Source organism: Loxodonta africana, chromosome 15, assembly GCF_030014295.1.
Source record: "Loxodonta africana isolate mLoxAfr1 chromosome 15, mLoxAfr1.hap2, whole genome shotgun sequence".
In the NCBI taxonomy this organism is placed as follows: domain Eukaryota; kingdom Metazoa; phylum Chordata; class Mammalia; order Proboscidea; family Elephantidae; genus Loxodonta; species Loxodonta africana.
This window is the reverse complement of record NC_087356.1, coordinates 13,537,908-13,559,037: the sequence shown is the minus strand read 5'-3', so window position 1 is coordinate 13,559,037 and position 21,130 is coordinate 13,537,908. Positions and strand designations below refer to the sequence as shown.

The 21,130-nt window shown below is 35.5% G+C and overlaps 1 protein-coding gene across 6 annotated transcripts in view; it reads right to left on the bottom strand.

The window, feature by feature from the left end:
- GCC2 (GRIP and coiled-coil domain containing 2) overlaps positions 1 to 21,130 on the bottom strand; it is a 71,645-nt gene that overhangs the window by 26,293 nt on the left and 24,222 nt on the right. For all 6 annotated transcript variants that reach the window (XM_064268598.1, XM_010593583.3, XM_010593584.3 and 3 more), the window contains 11 exons: positions 20,134 to 20,234; positions 19,933 to 20,031; positions 10,110 to 10,229; positions 9,335 to 9,499; positions 8,925 to 9,029; positions 8,097 to 8,259; positions 4,585 to 4,685; positions 4,415 to 4,492; positions 3,661 to 3,798; positions 1,992 to 2,113; positions 642 to 818 (listed from right to left, as the gene is read on the bottom strand). In XM_064268598.1, the coding sequence (XP_064124668.1) occupies positions 642 to 818; positions 1,992 to 2,113; positions 3,661 to 3,798; positions 4,415 to 4,492; positions 4,585 to 4,685; positions 8,097 to 8,259; positions 8,925 to 9,029; positions 9,335 to 9,499; positions 10,110 to 10,229; positions 19,933 to 20,031; positions 20,134 to 20,234 (1,369 nt within the window). The remainder of the gene's footprint in view (positions 1 to 641; positions 819 to 1,991; positions 2,114 to 3,660; positions 3,799 to 4,414; positions 4,493 to 4,584; positions 4,686 to 8,096; positions 8,260 to 8,924; positions 9,030 to 9,334; positions 9,500 to 10,109; positions 10,230 to 19,932; positions 20,032 to 20,133; positions 20,235 to 21,130) is intronic.

Here is a 21,130-nt window from a genome sequence, read left to right as displayed (position 1 = left end):
ACTCATAGCAACCCTATAAAAAAAAAAAACTGCCTCATAGGGTTTTCAAGGAGAAGCTGGTGGAATTGAACCATTGACCTTTTTGGATTAGCAGCCAAGCTCTTAATCACTGTGCCACCAGGGCTCCGTAACTTCTTTATTACAGGGATTCAAATTTCTACATCTACAATAACCTGTTTATTCTGCCAATCACTACCTCTATGATATATTTAAAATATTATAATGATTAACAGAAGTGTAACAAGATGACAAGTTGAAGACAGAGTTGCAAAGATAAGCTGCAGATGCTTTTTCAGTCAGCAGCTATTTGAATGGTTTCCTCTAGAAAGAGGGAAAAATGCTTTTGACACTTGGGCTGGACAATAGTGTCTTTTTTGGGAACACCCTGGCCATGAAGGCCATAGGAGCTACAGAATACTGGATGAACAGCTAAACATTCACTGTTCTTAAGAACACTAAAAACAAAAAAAATTTGAAAAGGGGAGCTTCAAAGTAGAATAAACAAAGTTACCAAGAATTCAGAAATATCTACTTCTTATTTTCAAATTTGTACTTATTCCATGCAACAGTGCATTCGGAGTTCCAACAAGAAACACTTCACTGGCTGGTACAACCAGTGTTGGAGCTACTAACACCCTTACTTTTCCCGGAGTTCGGCCTCTTTGCACACAGTCTCCTGCAGCATCTTGTTGTGCCTTTCTAGCAGTGTATCGTGTTCAGACTGTAGTGTCTGAAGTTCAGATACAGTCATCTGTAAACTATTCTGAGTGTCTTGTAACTTGATTTTTAGTTGGTCAACCAGCATTTCCAGGTGTTCCCTAGAACAGAAACAAACCATTAAAATTTTTTTTGAAAGAGGTGAACCTGCAATTTTTCAGTGTCATACTTTTGTTATGATCATGGATACTCTAAAGGAAATATAACAAGCAGAGGAATTCAGAGATTAGTATTAAATATAATGTGAAAACAGCCAGATTTCAGATCTTAGGCATCATAGAGTTACAAAAATGTCTCTGAATTTCCTATGTAAGTAGAGTAGACCATAACATGGCAATAAAATAGCTTATTTTACATTACAGGATTATGTAATTAGTTAAAAAAAAAGTCACATAGACATTACATTATGAGAATACTACATTAGATCAAGTTATAGTAAAATAAAATTCCTAAAGCAAGTGTCCTTTTTAGACTTAGAGTAAAAACCAGTTGGAAATCAAACAGTTAAAATATATTTCTGCCACAATTAGTGCAATACATGGTTACATGGTTTGATTCCTTAAAAAATCAAAATGAAAAGCACTTAACGTATAAGAAGTAGAAGGAAGTTAAACCATTTACGTTCAAATAACTTGAACCCAAAATTCAGGCGTAATGACTGTAAGATGACTCTTACAAACAGTGCCAGTTTTATATTTCTTCATTAAGTGTGTCAATAATCAACTTTAGCTTTAAAATGAGCTCACTATTTGTACAGAAAATATCTCACCGTTTTCCAGCCCACTGTCCCCATATTTAATGCTTCTAAACAAAAAGTTACAGCAGCATAAACATACAAACACGCAGGACACTTAGTCCTGTCTAGAACAGTGAGAGCCAGATGTAAAGCTGCTTGGAACACAGCAGCCGAACGCTAACCACTGCGCAACCAGGGCTCTTGAACACATACTGTAGAATTCCCTCGATACAGCCTGTCCCAGCATATTTTTCAGTAATTAACAAGCTGCATGCTAGCTTTAAAGAAGCCTTAAACAATATAGTATTCAAATAGTAACTGAGATGGTCATAAATTTGTTTTAAGTAAATTTCATTCTAAACCAAAATTTGGTTAAGACTTTTTGAAATAAGTAAAATGTTTTTCAGTAACTTCTGTTTAGCCAAATTAATGCCTGTATCCTTACCAGATCCTATTAGGAGTATTTAGCTTACCTCTCCTAGACTATTTCCTGGTTTCACTGTTCACTTAAACACATTTCTTTTAGTTTAGACTTTACCTTTCTTGTTTAGCTCCCTCAGTTTCAGCCTGAGACACCGACTTATTTTTCTGTTGTTTTAGAACGTTATGAACTCGGACTTTGTAGCTTTCAAATTCAGAAGTTATAGCCGCTTGCTCTGCCTATAAACATTTAAGAGAGAGACAAGTTTCTACTGCATCTTCTATTGTGATGTTATCCTACTATTTTCTTTCAGAGATTAATGAATTGAGATGAAAATCCATTTCTATGAAAATGAGAAAACGGCTGATACTCTTTTTAGCCCACAAATTAATTTCACTAAAAAGTACACTTTTATTGGCCTTAAACTTTTAAAAAACTAAATCTGTGAGTGATATAATTTTCTCATACAAGAAGTCTCTACCATGTTTTCTTTAGAATGGTGGTAGATTAATTTATAACCCATGAATTTTATAATGCCACTATTCGTCTTAGAAACTTCAAAAGATCTTCACTTATGATACTTTCTCTTTTATAAATATAAGAAAAATGAAAAGAAACTGAGTTACAAGCTAAAAATAGCACCATGATATGACTTAGCAATTCCACTCCTAGGTATACACCCAAAAGACTCGAAAGCAAAGACTTAAAGAGATACTTGCATACCAATGTCCACTGCAGCACTATTCACAATAGCCAAAGGGTAGCAATAACCTAAATGCCCCTCAGCAGATGAATGGATAAACAAAATGTGGTACATACATACAGTGGAATACTACTCAGCCAGTAGAAGAAATAAAGTCTTGATACACACGAGAACATGGATGGAGCCTTAAGACATGCTGAGTGAAACAGGCCAATCAAAAAAGGACAAATAGTTTTTGACCTCGCTTACATAAAAAGAAAGGGCAAAAACATACAAACAAAAAACCCACACCTTAGCTTCACTAATAAAGAATGTCTGCCTTGAGCATTATGTTAAGATCTATCTATATGGGATCAAACTAAAAACGGCAACTTGAAAGATAAGCTAGGAAACTTAGGGGCCGGTGAGCTCATGTTAATGGGGGAAGAACAAGTAAGAACGGGGTGAGATTGCTTGCACAACTCTAATGATGTAATAAATGTCACTGGATTGTACTTGCAGAAACTATGGAATTGGTGTATGTTCTGCTATGCATATTCTCAAAAACAATAAAACCAAATTAAAAAAAAAGAAATTAAGTTACTTGAACTTCAGTTTCCAAAATAGAGCAGTATAAGTTAAACATAAGGTTTTCCACTTTCCTGTGAAGATCGATTAGGTAAGAGTTGAACCTTTAACAAAAACGACCGTGCTGTGTCTAATTTTTTCATATGCTGAAGAAAACAGGCTCCCCCAAGCACTGTATTAGAATATTATAATTATTACATAACAATTACCTAATAAAAAAGTGTAACAATTTTCTAATAGGAAAATTAAAAACAAACAAACAAAAATAAATTTCTGACACAAGAGATTGCAAAGCAAGGCTGAAATGGAAAACAGTATGTGCTCACGTTTTTCCAAAAAAACAAAAGTTACCAGTGATGGTTATGGCTTGAGGTGGGGTTGGGGTTAGGGTCTTATGATCTGAAGGTGGTATCCATTTAGTTAAGCGCTCTTACATGAGTGTAAAACACTAAAAATTGAGAACACAGTCCTAGAGGAAACTGCTTAGTGGTTGCTCATTATTACGATAGGCAGTACCTTAGCGGTGTGGCACTCTTCTTGCAAGGCTGTGATTTTTTGCTGGTAGGCACCCAGTGTGCGCTGGTGCTGTTCGGCAGAGGTCTTCAGGTGTTCGTGAATCTTGTGTTTCTCAGATGTTATTTCAGCCAGCTGAATCTAGGGCAAAAGTCTTTGAATTAAGCTCTAATAAGTCAGGACTCCCCTGGTTAAATAGCTTTTTCTTAAAACACAAACCTGAGGCTTGAGACTTAAGTATGTGTAAGGCACATAATTAAATATTTGTATCTATTATTTTTAAAGAATAAAGTCAATAAGAGCAAGGGGACATTTTTGGAATAAAATAAGAAATTTAGTTTTCCTTAGACAAAAATCAATTTTCCGTTAATAAAAAAAATCATTTAAAAAACCACAGACTACATGTTACATTTCTGTGCTTAATTAAATATTTCAAGTCATTATATTAATGTGCTTTTAAAACTATTTTACAAACTGGTTCTTGTGACTGTAGTATCATCCAGAAAGTTCAAATGCAGGTTTGGGGCCATGTTTATTTTACTTTGCAATATTCTTCACGTATTATGGACTTTCAAATACATGAAAATAATCTAGCTAGACAGCATTCCAGTTATATGCCACACGTGATTCACTGCTTCTACTTCCTAAAAACGTTGAGGAACCTTGCTTGATAGAATATGTAGAAAGAGCCCTAAATGATAGCTTACTTCTCCAAGAAAAGTTTTTAGAATCTTCCTAAAAAGTAAAAAGACCTTACTTTATAGACTTCAACTTGCTGCTGGCTTGCCTCCAGCTCGCCCTTTAAGGATGCTTGAAGTATTAAATGATCAGTTTCCTACAGAATGAGAATCTTGGTTAAAAAAAAAAAAAAGTTATTCACAAATATACTATGAATACATTTTAAATTGAAAACAGAAATGAACATACTGCTTGCTTTGAATCTGCCAGTTCTTTTTTGGTTTTCACAAGCAATTGCTTGATTTTGGTGTTTTTCTCTTCATATTGTTGCACTGAAGACTGTAGTGAAGCTGGTGTAAAAAATAATTTCAAAAGAAACAGCTGAAACAAGTTTTATGAGTAATTTTAAATACACAAATAACGAGTCTTTTCTTTGTATTCATCTTTAAAAGAAACTTGTTTTAACATTTTGTTATGGACTCTTTTAAACACGTATAACAGTAATGACAATAGTATACTAACACCCAGGTACCCATCACCCAGCTTTAACAATTACCACTACCTGACCACTCTTATTTCACTCATACCAAAACCAAAAAAACCCCACTGCTATGGCCCACAGGCCAAATCTGACCCTATTTTGGAAATAATGATTTACTTGCACACAGCCACACTTTTTCATTTATATATCATCTATGGCTGCTTTATTAATACAATTGTAGAGTTGAGTAGTTATAAAAGAGACTATACGGCCTGCAAGCCTAAAATATTTACACTCTGGCCTTTTACAGAAAAAGTCTGCTAACTCCTAACCTATACCCTCAACTAGTCCGTGAAGCCCCAGTGGATTACATTAAAACAAATCTCACTCATCTGTTAATATTTTAGTATATATCTCTCAAGTAAAGGCAGGACTATATTTACTATACCTCCAAAAGATAAGGACTCTACTTTTTAAAAATACCTCAAAAGAGGTGCTATATTTCTAGTTGCATCATATCAAAGGCACATTTCTGGTTGTCTGTTTTTGTGACAGTAATTCAGGTGTAATAATTTTTTTGTATGACTGGACTGTCAGTAAAAGTTTATTAAGGAATGAATTGAAACCTTGTAAAAGCAAAAACATTTTTATACTAATAGAAGTAAAGGAGAAACATATCAAATAAAGACAGGAACACATATCAAATAAAGACAGGTGGATTCATTGTCTAGACCAGAGGTTGTTACAAGAAGCAGGCCAATCTGGCGCAGCCTTTTGTGAAACAAACAACGAACATACAACAGAGACCCCAAAAAAAAGCCTAAAATATTTTCTATGTGGCCCTTTAACAGAAAGTTTGCTCAGTTACCTAGTCTAGACCAGTTACATGGCCCTGTGCTGCTAAAAGGCCTCAGAAGGAATGATTAACTTTATGAAGTTAAATGCACACATACGCTGTTATTTGGTAACTACGAACAGGCGTACTGTAAGAATATATCTATACTATGCTTTTCATGATAAATCTAATCATTTATTTCCTGGTAGTTATTTATCCAGTTCTAAAAAGCATTTTATAAAGCACAAATTACAAAGTCTTTGCTAAGTGATCCAGAAGTTATGATGAGCATGACAAATGTCCCTAAGTTCAAAGAATGTAGTATGTAATTGATAATACTGATTGATGTGTGTGCTATCAAGTCGATTCCAACTAATAGTGACCCTACAGAACAAAGCAGAACAGTTCTGTAGGGTTTTCTAGGCTGTAGTCATCATGGGAGCAGATCGTCAGGTCTTTTCTCCTGTGGAGCGGCTGGTGGGTTCCAACTGCTGACCTCTTGGTCAGCAGCCAAGCGCTTTAACCACTATGTACAGGGCTCCTTAAAGATAATATAAAATACATGTAAGTGTTAAAAAAGAAATACAAAAAGGCTATGGGGTTCCACAAGGGCTACAGGTTACACAGTTTGCATAGGACAACAAGATAGGTTTGCTAACAGGAAGCATTTAAGATAAGAAAGCTGGTGGATTTGAACTGCTGACCTTTTGGTTAGCAGCTGAGCTCTTAAGATACAAATATTTTAGGCTCACAGGCCATATGGTCTCTGTTGCAGCTACCCAACTGTGCTGTTGAAGCATCAAAGTAGCTACAGACAATAAGAAGTGTGATACAAATTTAAAGTTTTAACATTAATTCTTCATTTGTCATACAATTACAAACAGAAATGAAATAGAAAGCCAAAATCTAAAAAAAAAAAGAAAGCCAAAAATCTAATAATTTCTAAGGCTAGATTCTTCTGGAAAGATAGGTACTTAAGAAATGTTACATTTTCAATTTTTGAGGCTACCAATTTATAAATGATTATTGTAGTGCCACAAATAACTTCTTTTTTGAAATGCTGCTTCTCAGTGTGTGTTTTGACTCTGGTATTTCATTTGTAAAAAATGGGCATGGTTGTGTTTCAATAAAACTTTATTTACAAAAACAGGCAGCTGTTCTGGGGGCCACAGTTCGCTGACCTCTGCTTTAAAATATCACTGTTTTCAAACAAAAATAAGAATTATCAAAGTTTACAATACATAGAAGTAAAATACATGAAAAATACATAGGACAAAAGGGGACAGAAATAAAGTGTATGATTGAAAAATTCTTCTACTATGCATGAAGCACTATAACGGTATTTGAAGGTAATCTGTGGTAAGTTCAGGATGTACACCATAAAGCATTAAGCAACCACTAAAAATAACAAAGAGGCATAGCTAATAAAAGAGATAAAATGAAATCATAAAAAAATAACTCAAAAGAAGGCAAAAAAAAAAGTAAACAGAAGACATGATAAATAGCAAACAATTAGCAAGGTGGTAATTATATAATTACATTAAATATAAATGGTTCGAGAACTCCAATTAAGCAGGAGAGACTGTCATCTTGGAGAGAAAAGCAAGACTCAACTACATGCTATCTAAAAAAAACCCATTATAAACTCAGTCTTTAGAAAAAGGAATGTTATGAGGGATAAAAAAAAAAAGGACATTTCATAATAATGGCAGGATCAAATCACTGAGAACAAATACAATCATAAATGTGCACGCAGCTGAAACATGAGTTTCTAAATATGTGAAGCAAAACTGACAAAACCGATGAGAAACGATCCATAATTATGGTTGGAGATTTCAACACACTTCTTTCAGTAACTGATAGAACAAGTATATAGAAAATCATTAAGAATATGGAAAATGTAAACACTATCAACTGACTTGATATAGCTGATACCAGAACACACTGTTCAAGACTAATTCATTCTAACACATTCTTTTGAAAATCAACCAAAAGAAATCATATGCTGGTCAAAAAAACTAGCCTCAATAAGTTTAAAAGGACTGAAATCATACAATGTGTTCTCTAAATGCAAGGGAATGAAATTAGAAATCATTAACAGAAAGACAGCTGAAAAACCTTTAATTATTTAGAAATTAAACAACACACTTTGAAATAACCAATGGGTCAAAGAAGAAATCACACTGGAAATTTCTGAGCTGAATTAAAATTAAAAATATGATATGTCAAAATTTGTGAGATGCAGGTAAAGGGGTACTTAAAGGGAAATTTGCAGCTTAAAATGCTTATATAGAAATTATGGAGAAAATGGAACAGAAGCAGCTTAAAAAGAGCTGGTTGGTGGTCAAAAGCAGGTGAAATGAACAATTAATACATACCACCCCTTCTAGTTTGTTATGATAAAATAATTCATTATAAGTTAAAATGAATTTTGTCTTTACTCACTCATTTCTTCTTGTAGGGTTTCTTGTTTCTGTTTCTGAATTTTTATTTCTTGCTCCAAATCTTCAATCTTACTGTTTTTATTAGTTAACTTTTGATTTAGTTCTTTCATCAAACGTTCGTAATCAGCTATTTCCATATTCATCAATGTGGTCTGTTGGGCATCCTACACGTTCCATGAATAAAAAATCCACAAATACTAGATCAGTTCATTTCATTTGGAAAAATGCTCAAATAATGCCATAAGAATGAACAGATTCAACGAGCCTTTTCTGTAATACAGAAATAGTTATACATTAATAAGTAGAAGTTGCCTACTTTCTAGTTTATAATTTCACAAAATAAAGCATTTTCTAATAGTTAATCCAATCTTCTTAGTTTCAGTCTACTCCATTGTAACTTTCATTAACCATAATTAGCAGTTCTAGTCTGTGGGGCTTTATTTATAAAATATTAATATTTTAAGTGACTCTTACAGTACCTTTCTTTTTAGCCTTACCTTTGAAAAAGTAGAGAAAAATCAGCCAGAGTTTTGTGTAATACAAATTAAAATTCTGACATTAATTAAATCTTCATCTGTCAAGACAGTCATGTACAGAAATGAAATAGTAAACCAAAACCAATAATTTCTAATGCTAGATTCTTCTGGAAAGACAGGTAATTACGGAAATAAGTTGAAATTTCAACTTTTTGAGGTTACGAATTTATACATGATCACCACAAATAACTTCCTTTTTGAAATGCTGCTTTTCAACGTGTTTAGAATACTTTAGCAACGTGAATGCTGGACGTGTGAGTTTTGACTCTGGGGTTTTATTTTATTTATTTTACCTTTCTAACCAGCTCCAATTCTTGCGTGGTTTTCTGAAGCTGTTTCTTTTCCTTTTGAAGTTGTAGCTGAAGATCCTCAAGTTCACTTAGAGTGCTGGCATGTTCCTAAAATTGAAAATAAAAACCACGTCCCAAACTCAGCCAACATTAAAAGAGGTATTATAAAATAAATCTGACACACTAAAAAATAAAAAAGCTTGAAATTTTTTCAAAAACACAACCCAGAACCACACCATCAGTTCTCAAATTTATAATTTGTGTATATTAAAGAATTAACACTGTTGTACTCACAGATGCTACTCTTCCGTAAATCTTTTCTTCATGTAAGTATTTATAAAAAAAAAAAAAAAAGACTTGATGGGAATGAATTTATATAGATAAATGAGTCACTCACACAGGACTGTTTTTACCTTCATTTTCTGCTCTTTCTGAAGTTTTTCAGATTCCAACTCTTTGTCTACTATTGCTTTGGCTCTTTGGACTTCTAAAATCTGTACTTCCAATAACTTGACATTAGACTGTAGTGTCTCAATACGAGCCAGGAGATCTTCATTATCAGAATTTAATTTTTCACACTAGAATGACAGATAATTCATTAGTGTAAATAAGCAGAATACATACACAGGAGCAGAAGAATGAAATAGTACGTTAATGAGAATAATGGCAGAGTGTAAAAGGTGAATACTTCAAAATCAATGCCACACAATGACAATGTAAAATCAAGAATGAGTTTAAAAAACTGTAATTGTCAATATTAATATGGGAAAGCTTATGAGAGACCAGGAATACTGACAGAGGAAAAGGCAAAAATGAAAACAGGGGAAATGAGTTTGGAGTAATAAGCAAGATGAGATGTTTGCTAGCTGTTTTGTCATATTTCTCTTAAGAGCGGAAAAGAAAAGAAATTTTGTTTCTGATTATATATTAACTTTTTAAGCAAAAATATTTGGGATTAAAATATACTTATTATTTATCATGCTTAAAATCAAAAAACCAAACCCAGTGCCATCGAGTCAATTCCGACTCATAGCGACCCTACAGGGCAGAGTAGAACTGCCCCATACAGTTTCCAAGGAGCGCCTTGTGGATTCAAACTGCCGACCCTTTGGTTAGCAGCCGTAGCATTTAACCACTATACCATCAGGGTTTCTTTATCATTTTTACATTCACTTAATTTAAAGTTACCTCAGCAGTTGAATTCCTTAATTGTTTTGTAAGGTCTTCTACATGACGCTCAAAATTATTGGCACGTTCTTTTTCCACATCCAATTGCTCTGACTGTTTATCGTATTCTAATGAAAGATTCTTCAACAAAAGACAAAAGGATTTAACTTTAGGATATTATTATGCATTCAACTGGTCAGACTGCAACACCAAGCCATCTTGATTTAAGATTTGAGTCCATCCTAGATGTTTACAATATTTGCTCAAGTTCAACATTTGATAGTAGAATACCTAATTGGCATTAAATAATAAAATCAACATGATATAGATGAGTTTTAGTATGGAGAAAATTTATTAAAGAGAAAGGGAATTTTAAATATCACAATATAGTATCTCCAACAAAAATGATAAACTTCTGAAACTTAAACAAAACCAAAGGAATGAGGATGAAAAGTTTAACCTGGACATCTACTAGCTCCATCTAAAGAATTCTGATGAGAGAAATGTTCTAGACCTGGCCTAAACAATAAGGAAGGTAGAGGTGCTAACGGAAGAACACTGGAAGACATACATAAATATCGTTGTCGCTGTTGTTAGGTGCCACCAAGTCGGTTCCAACTCATAGCGACTCTACGTACAACACTGCCTGGTCCTGTGCCATCCTCACAATCGTTATGTTGAGCCCATTGTTAGGGCCACTGTGTCAAGTCACCTCGTTGAGGGTCTTCCTCTTTTTTGCTGACCCTTTACTAAGCAAGATGTCCTTCTCCATGGGCCAATCCCTTCTGATAACATACCCAAAGTACCTGAGGCAAAGCTCACTATCCTTGCTTCCAAGGAGCACTCTGGCTGCATTTCTTCCAAGAAATACATAAATATAGTCTCTCACATTTTGAAGCTAAGCTTTCAATATTATCCGGAGAATGCAAAAACAACTGAAACTTTTTTCACTGGTATTCCTAATTGGCTTATGCAAGAACAAAATGCCCAGACTGACATTTTTGCTATAGACCCAAATTAGTTTATGCCCAAAAATGTGTAACTGAGATTCGTTGTCTCCAGACTGCCTGTAGTTGTTTTTTCTCTCTTCTCTCCCTTACTAATCTTGTTTTTGCTTTTGTTTCTGGACAACCAGTTTTATATAAATGCATGTGAGATAACAAACCGAATGTTCTCGAGCTTTCTTTGGAAGTTATTTCTGGAAGTGCCACTGACTCCTCGCATGGTTCCTATCATCAGAATCGAGAGCGCTGTTTAACCCGAAAGTGAACCTCATCTGGACCTGGACCCCCTGAGTCCTTGGCTCACCTTCCTTGGGATCCTCTGCTAGGTAAGTGACATGTCTAGCAATTCAGCTGTTTTTGGTTCTTGTTCACCATGTCTAATTCTTGGCCTAGTCTAATTTTGTTTCTAATTCTGATTTATGCATGATCAATTATTTGCCCATATTAGTGGCTGAGTGTTACAATCTGAATTTTGATTTTATGGCCTGTCCATTTGTGATTACTTTTGAGTGGCAGAAGACAGGAATGGGGAATCTAGAATTTGGTTTATTTATGGTCGTAATAGTTGTCAACAGCTGCAAAAACTGAATTGCTACACCAAGGAGAACTCTAATAAATAATGGATACTTGCAGGGAATTCTGACTTTAATCAAGTGTTATTTCAAAGAGGAGCCTTGGAACCAAAAAGAATGGCAAGCATTCAATGGTCAGCATTCCTTGGTGGGTATGCTGAGGTTTCTAAGAAGCAAATGAATAATTACAAATTATTGTCCTTTCAGGACTTTTGAGTTCAAATGTTTAAAAAAAAAAAAAAGGATAACATAATTATTATACATGATATGGATACTGAAAAAAGTAACTGTCTAGCCAAATTCAGAAGTGAGCTACAAAATTACTCAGCATCTTAAAAATGATGCTGAGAACATAGTTATGTTTGTTTTTACAAAAAGCAATCAACATTCTTAAACCTATTATTGCCTCTGATTCTACCCTGGTGCCCTGGTGGTGCGGTGGTTAAGTACTACCAAAAGGCCAGCAGTTTCAATCCACCAGCTGCCCCTTGGAAATCCTATGGGGCAGCTCTACTCTGTCCTATAGGGTCGCTATGAGATAGAACCGACTTGATGGTGATGGGGTTTTTTTTTTTTTTTTTTATTCTACCTTAAATTCTGTTGCCTTATCACAAATAGTCTTTAGTTTGCCCAAAGGTTCAGAAAAGTTTATAACTATGAACTACATTTTTTAAATAAATTAATTGGTATACCTGGCTTATCTCTGAAGGAAATTAAATTATAGGGTCTCTTAAAACATAAAGAAGCCAGATCCTGTTTTAACTGGCTCATAGACAACTAATAAGTCTACAGAAATTTTAAATAATTGTTTTTAAAAAGTAAATTTATAAGATCTCTTTATATACTAAGGATGCAGATCTTCACATTTGCAAATACATATTTAACATTTTATATAGTTCAACCTATGAGTTTTTTCCTTTGTAATTTCTTAAATTGCTTTTAAATTTACAAAGGTCCTTCATATCCAGAAGTCAGTTAAATAATGAAGTATTTTCTTCCAGGTTTTTAAAAAAATCTAACTAGATTTTTTTCCAGATAGCCTTCTAATTCCTTCTTCATTGGTATCTGTGTTTTAAATTCTTACTGGCGCAGTGTGGCTTCTGCCTGAATTCAAATCCCGACTGTTACTTTAATAGCTCTGTGATCTTGAAGGAGTCCATTAACCTCTCTGTGGGGCAGATTCCTCACTTGTAAATTGGGGATGCTAAAAAACACTTAGCTCTTTGGGTTGTTTTCAGATTTTCAATGTGTTAAAGACACCGGTTGTTTTCAGATTTTCACATGCTTAGAGGCGGAGAGTCTGGCATGTAAGTGTTGTGATACCAAAGTCTCTCTTCTTTTGCCTTTATCTGTCTGCTGATTCTTGCATCAGAAATATACCATATTTTAGCTTTATAAAAATTTCTAGTTTGAGAGAGCAAGATGTCATTTTTCTCCTTTATTTTCAAAAAATTCAGCTATTTTGTTAGCTTATCTTCCATTTGAAATGTAGCATAATTATCAACATCTCGCCACCAAAAAAGCCTACAATTTTTAACGAAATTACTTTAGAACTTGTAAATCAACCTGAGAACTAATATTCCAAATAATGTTCAGTCATCCTATATACGTTTTACAGTTTTCTTCATTAAGTGCCAAGATTTCTCATTAAAGTCCTTTCTAAAACTTTATTTTTGGCTCCTATGGGATTTTCTTCTCCCCATCAAATCCCACTTGATTATTGCTCGCTCTCTTTATTTTTCTATATAGTGTGAATATGTACTATATCTTTCTATATAGTATGTATATGTACACAGGACTATATTGTATATTTATTTGCCTGTTATTGCCACTGGAACTCAAGTTTAAGAGGACAAAAACTTAGTGTGTTTCGTTGACCACCATGTCTCCCTAGTATTTGTACAAATATGTGCTGACTGAATAAATGAATATAATATTTATCTTGCATTCAGTGATTTTGTTACACTGACTTATTTTTTTACAAGACTACATGTTATCTAGATATACAAGCATATTACTTCCAAATAATAATGCTCTTACCTTCCTACTAGACCTCTTGCTTAGGCTTTAGGCTTATTCAGTTGGTCAGAACAATGTTCACTAATAACAGTGACAATGGCTATTCTTTTTACTACCGATTTTATTAAGAAACCCCACAATTAATACCCAAACCAGATAAAGACACCACAAAAACAGAAAATTACAGACCAATATCACTCATGAATACAGACACAAAAATCCTCAACAAAATTATAGCCAATAGAATTCAACAATGTAACCAAAAAAAAAAAAAAAAAAAATTAACCATGGCCAAGTGGAATTCATACCAGGTATGCGGGGATGGTTCAACATTAGAAAAACAATCAATGTAATCCATCACATAAATAAAACAAAAGATAAGAACTGCATGATCTTATCGACTGGAGAAAAGGTATTTGACAAAGTCCAACAACATTCATGATACAAACTCTCAGCAAAATAGGAATAGACGGAAAATTACTCGACATAATAAATGACATTTATATGAAGCCAATGGCCACCATCATCATCCTAAATGGAGACAGTCTAAAAGCATTTCCTCTGAAAACAGGAACCAGGCAAGGATGTCCTTTCTCATCACTCTTATTCACCACTGTACTGGAGTCCTAGCCAGAGCAATAAGGCAAGAAAAAGAAATACAGGGCATCCAAATTGGTAAGGAAAAAATGAAAGTATCCCTGTTTGCAGATGATATGATCTTATACACAGAAAACCTAAAAGAATCCACAAGAAAACTACTGGAACTAATAGAAGATTTCAGCAAAGCCTCAAGATATAAGATAAACATACAAAAATCAGTCAGATTCCTCTACACCAACAGAGATAACTTCAAAGAGGAAATCACCAAATCAATACCATTTACGGTAGCCCCCAAGAAGATAAAATACTCAAGAATAAATCTAATCAGAGATGTAAAAGACCTGTACAGAGAAAACTGTAAGACATTACTGCAAGAAGCCAAAAGAAACCTACATAACTGGAAAAAGATAACTTGCTCATGGACGGGAAGATTCAACATTGTGAAAATGTCTATTCTACCCAAAGCAATCTATAGATACAATGCAAATCTGATCCAAATTCCAGGGACTTTTTTTTTTTAAATAATTTTTATCGTGCTTTAAGTGAAAGTTTACAAATCAAGTCAGTCTCTCACACATAAACTTATATACACCTTACTACATACTCCCATTTACTCTCCCCCTAATGAGTCAGCCCGCTCCCTCCTTCCAGTCTCTCCTTTCGTGACCGTTTTGCCAGTTTCTAACCCTCTCTACCCTCCCATCTCCCCTCTAGACTGGAGATGCCAACACAGTCTCAAGTGTCCATCTGATACAAGTAGCTCACTTCTCATCAGAATCTTTCTCCAACCCACTGTCCAGTCCAATCCATGTCTGATGAATTATCTTTGGGAATGGTTCCTGTCCTGGGCCAACAAAAGGTCTGGGGACTATGACCGCCGGGATTCTTCTAGTCTGAGTCAGACCATTAAGTCTGGTCTTTATATAAGAATTTGGGATCTGCATCCCACTGTTCTCCTGCTCCCTCAGGGGTTCTCTGTTGTGCTCCCTGTCAGGGCAGTCATCGGTTGTGGCTGGGCACCATCTAGTTCTTCTGGTCTCAGGATGATGTAAGTCTCTAGTTCATGTGGCCCTTTCTGTCTCTTGGGCTCATAGTTATCGTGTGACCTTGGTGTTCTTCATTCTCCTTTGATCCAGGTTGGCTGAGGCCAATTGATGCATCTTGGATGGCTGCTTGTTAGCATTTAAGACCCCAGATGCCACACTTCAAAGCGGGATGCAGAATGTTTTCTTAATAGAATTTATTTTTGCCAATTGACTTAGATGTCCCCTGAAGCCATAGTCCCCAAACCCCCACCCTCGCTCTGCTGACCTTCGAAGAATTCAGTTTATTCAGGAAACTTCTTTGCTTTTGGCCCAGTCCAGTTGAGCTGACCTTCCCTGTACTGAGTGTTATCCTTCCCTTCACCTAAAGTAGTTCTTAACTATTTTTTTTGTTTTTTATCTAATCAGTAAATAACCCTCTCCCATCTTCCCTCTCTCCCCCGTCTCGTAACCACAAAAGAATGTGTTCTTCTCAGTTTAAACTATTTCTCAAGATCTTATAATAGTGGTCTTATACAATACTCGTCCTTTTGCATCTGACTAATTTCACTCAGCATAATGCCTTCCAGGTTCCTTCATGTTATGAAATGTTTCACAGATTCATCACTGTTCTTTATTGACGTGTAGTATTTCATTGTGTGAATATACCATAATTTATTTATCCATTCATCCGTTGATGGACACCTTGGTTGCTTCCAGCTTTTTGCTATTGTAAACAATGCTGCAGTAAACGTGGGTGTGCGTGTATCTGTTCGTGTAAAGGCTCTTATTTCTCTAGAATATATTCTAAGGAGTGGAATTGCTGGATCGTATGGTAGTTCTACTTCTAACTTTTTTAGGAAATGCCGGATAGATTTCCAAAGTAGTTGTACCATTTTACATTCCCACCAGCAGTGTATAAGTGTTCCAATCTCCCCACAGCCTCTCCAACATTTATTGTGTTTTTTGGATTAATGCCAGCCTTGCTGGAGTGAGATAGAATCTCATCATAGTTTTAATTTGCGTTTCTCTAATGGCTAATGATCGAGAGCATTTTCTCATGTATCTGTTAGCTGCCTGAATACCTTCTTTAGTGAAGTGCGTATTCATATCCTTTGTCCAATTTTGAATTGGGTTGTCTGTCTTTCTGTGGTTGAGTTTTAACAGAATCATATAGATTTTAGAGATCAGACACTGGTCGGAGATGTCATGGCTGAAAATTTTTTCCCGATCTGTAGGTGGTCTTTTTACTCTTTTGGTGAAGTCTTTAGATGATTATAGGTGTTTGATTTTTAGGAGCTCCCAGTTATCTGGTTTTTCTTTGTCATTTTTAGTAATGTTTTGTATTCTCTTTATGCCTTGTATTAGGGCTCCTAACATTGTCCCTATTTTTACTTCCATGATCTTTATCGTTTTAGTCTTTATGTTTAGGTCTTTGATCCACTTGGAGGTAGTTTTTGTTCATGGTGTGAGGTATGGGTCCTGTTTCATCTTTTTGCTAATGGATATCCAGTTATGCCAGCACCATTTGTTAAAAAGACTATCTTTTCCCCAATTAACTGACGCTGGGCCTTTGTCAAATATCAGCTGCTCATATGTGGATGGATTTATGTCTCGGTTCTCAATTCAGTTCCATTGGTCTATGTGCCTGTTGGTGTACCAGTACCAGGCTGTTTTGACTACTGTGGCTGTATAATATGTTCTAAAATCAGGTAGAGTGAGGCCTCCCACCTTCTTTTTCAGTAATGCTTTACTTATCCAGGGCTTCTTTCCCTTCCACATGAAGTTCGTGATTTGTTTCTCCATCACCTTAAAAAATGTTGTTGGAATTCGGATCGGAAGTGTATCGTATGTATAGATGGCTTTTGGTAGAATAGACATTTTTACTATGTTAAGTCTTCCTATCCATGAGCTAGGTATGTTTTTCCACTTATGTAGGTCCCTTCTAGTTTCTTGCACTAGTACTTCGTAGTTTTCTTTGTATAGGTCTTTTACATCTTTGGTAAGATTTATTCCTAAGTATTTTATCTTCTTGGGGGCTACTGTGAATGGTATTGATTTGGTGATTTCCTCTTCGATGTTCTTTTTGTTGATGTAGAGTCTAGGGACATTTTTTAATGAGATGGAGAAACAAATCACCAACTTCATATGGAAAGGGAAGAGGCCCCAGATAAGTAAAACATTACTGAAGAGGAAGAACAAAGTAGAAGGCCTCACATTACCTGACTTTAGAACTTATTATACCATCACGGTAGTCAAAACAGCTTGGTACAGGTGCAACAACAGATACACAGATCAATGGAACAGAATTGAGAATCCTGATGTAAATTTCATTGACCCACGAGCAGCTAATAACTTGATAAAGGCCCAAGTCCGTTAAATGTGGAAAAGGCAGTCTCTGTATCAAACGGTGCTGGCATAAATGGATATCCATATGCAAAAAAAAATGAAACAAGACCCATAACTCACACTACATATAAAAACTAACTCAAAGTGGAACAAAGACCTAAATATAAAATCTAAGACAATAAAGATCATGGAAGAGAAAATAAGGACAATAGTAGGAGCCCTAATACATGGCATGAACAGAATATGAACATCAGAAGAGAAACTAGATAACTGGGAGCTCCTAAAAATCAAACACTTATACTCATCAAAAGACCTTACCAAAAGAGTAAAAAGACAACCTACAGACTGGGAAAAAATTTTTGTCTCCGACATATCTGATCAGGGTCTAATCTCTAAAATCAACAAGATGCTGCAAAACTTCAACAACAAAAAGACAAGTAACCCAATTAAAAAATGGGCAAAGGATGTAAACAGATACTTCTGCCAGAAGACATTCAGGCGGCTAACAGAAACATGAGGAAATGCTCATGATCACTAGCCATTAAAAAAATTATTTTATTTTATGAGATACAGTCTCACCCCAAGAAGGCTAGCACTAATCCAAAAAACACAAACTAATAAACACTGGAGAGTTGTGCAGAGAGACTGAAACAAACATTTACACACTGCTGGTGGGAATGTAAAATGGTACAATCACTTCCGAAATCGATTTGGCGCTTCCTTAAAAAGCTAGAAATAGAGGCACCATACGATCCAGCAATCCCACTTCTTGGAATGTATGCTAGAGAAATAAGAACCATCACCATGCACACCCATGTTCACTGCAACACTGTTCACAACAGCAAAAAGATGGCAATAAGCTAGGTGCTCAAATACAGATGAATGGATAAACAAATTATGGTACATACACACAATGGAATATGCAATAAAGAACAACGAGCAATCCGTGAAACATCTCACAATATGGATGAATCTGGAAGGCATTATGCTGAGTGAACTTAGTTGCAAAAGGACAAATATTGTATGAGACCACTATTGTAAGAACTCAAGAAAATGTTTAAACACAGAAGAAAACTTTCTTTGATGGTTAAGAGGGTGGGGAGAGAGGGAGAGGGGATTCACTAACAAGAATTATGTTAGGTGAAGGGAAATACAACACAGGATAACAAAATTTATTAAAAAAATGTTTTGCATCCCACTTTGGTCAGTTGTGTCTGGGGTCTTAAAAGCTTACACGTGGCCATCTAAAATGCATCAATTGGTCCAAACCCACTTAGAGCAAAGGAGAATGAAGAACACCAAAGGCACAAGGAAAGTTATTAGCCCAAGAGGCAAAAGGGCCACATAAACCAGAGGCTTCATCAGCCTGAGACCAGAAGAGCTAGACGGTGCCCAGCTACCACCAATGACTGCCCTGACAGGGAACACAACAGAGAGTCCCTGATGGAGCGCGAGAAATGTGTGGTGCGGAACTCAAATTCACGTAAAAAGATCAGACTTAATGGTCTGACTGAGGCTGGAGGGACCCTTGAAGTTAGCCCCTGGAAACTCTGTCAACCCAGAACTAAAACCACTCCCGAAGCCCATTCTTCAAAGTTTAGACCGGACTATAAAATATAAAATAGTACTTGTGAAGAGTGTACTTCTTAGTTCAAGCAGATACACGAGACCAAATGTGTGGCTCCTGTCTGGGAAGCAGGATGAGAAGGCAGGAAGGGGCAGGAGCTGGTTGGATGGACACAGGAAACCCAGGGTGGAAAGAGGGAGTGTGCTGTCACATTGTGGGGATTGCAACTTGTGTAACATTAACAATGTGTATAAATTTTTGTATGAGAATTAACTTGAGCTGTAAATTTTCACCTAAAGCACAATTAAAACACTACTACTACTACAATGGGTTAAAAAAAAAATGAATTTGCCTATAGGTTTGCACTTCATCAGTTGTTAAACTTTGTAATAGAAAGTATATTGAATGTGCCATACGCTCTTACTATAAAGTCTACAGACATGGGAAAAAAAAAAAAAACCCCAAATTAAACTTTAAAGAAACAAATAGCTTAAAGGAACTATTTATAGCTTGGCAACTTAAAATTTTGGTAAAGTATATGCCTTGTTCCACACGTGTATGCATGCAGGTGCACACACATGCACACACAAACACACAGAATCACTAAAAATACAAGGTGGCTGTTTTATGGACAGTTTTACATTTACAGTAATTTTCTTAATTTAGAAGTTATGACTATAACTTGTTAATAATTAAAACATCTATTTTTACCTTATAGCTTTCTGCTCCTTGAATGAGCTCTCTCATGGAAGCAGACAACTGATCCTTTTCTGATATAACGGATTCAAGCTCTTCCCTCAGCGTCTGGGCCTATTTTAAAATATACAGTAAAGTTACGAGTTTTTTCAGACAGAAAATCTTTGATTTTCTAAAACGTGAGATCCAGAATCTGTCACTGCTAGGTCATCTTACCTCTTTTCTGCTAGCGTCAAGTTCTTTCTTTGCCTTCACAGCGACTAGCTTTATCTTACTTATTTTCTCCTCTTTTTCTTTGGATTCTTTTTCCAGATTTTCTAAAAATGAGAAAATGAAAGGAAAATATATGAACTCAAAAGGAAACAAGGGAAAATGCTAAACTTATTTCCTTATTTTAGTCCTGAAAATTGATATTTTTCTGGAACACAAATTGAAATTAAAAGTAATAAAACAAGCAGCAAAAACATTAATATCAATTTTTTTTAAAGTGAGAGCTTATTCATTATCTAAGTGAGGCAAACACAGTGTCAACATTTTTCATTTTTTTCCATCCGGCACAACAGCCTACTTTTTTATACGCCATTTCACAAGTGCCTAGGAATCAGAGAGGACGTTAGGGCTCCTTTCATGGTAGATTTCCTGGCAATGATGGTATTAGGATTTTTGGTGGTTAATGTGGAAATCAGCATGAAGCAGGGGATACACCATCAGACAGAGTTAAATATTTAAGCTCCCTAGGCACACTCCTCTCGGTTGCTGGGTTTGATTTTTATGACTAAGCCTGTAATATGGTATTTCACCTATCCAATGTAATCCTCCCCTTAACCTCTTTAGTTACCTCCCTATTTGAACTCCAGTGTTCCTGACCTTACTTCCTTGATGAAGTCTTTGCTTAACTTCAGATTACGATCTGAATTTCTGTCTCTCTTGATCTACTTGCACCTATGCCCAGATACTGTAAGCGAACTGTGTGTGCAGCAAAGGTCAATTACTCTGTTTCACTTTTGCATTTCATCCTGTATTTTCTCACCTACAAAGGCATCAACGTACCAATTCTCTCCCTCTCTTCTCTACCAAGGTATTCCTACCTAACAGATTTTTTTCTAACAGCCTATAGACATCCAAGAAAACAAAAACGTCACCAAAAAGTAAGACTAGAATAAAGTAGTGGTGGCAGCGAGAAAGTAAGGGAGAGATCAAGATACCAAACCAA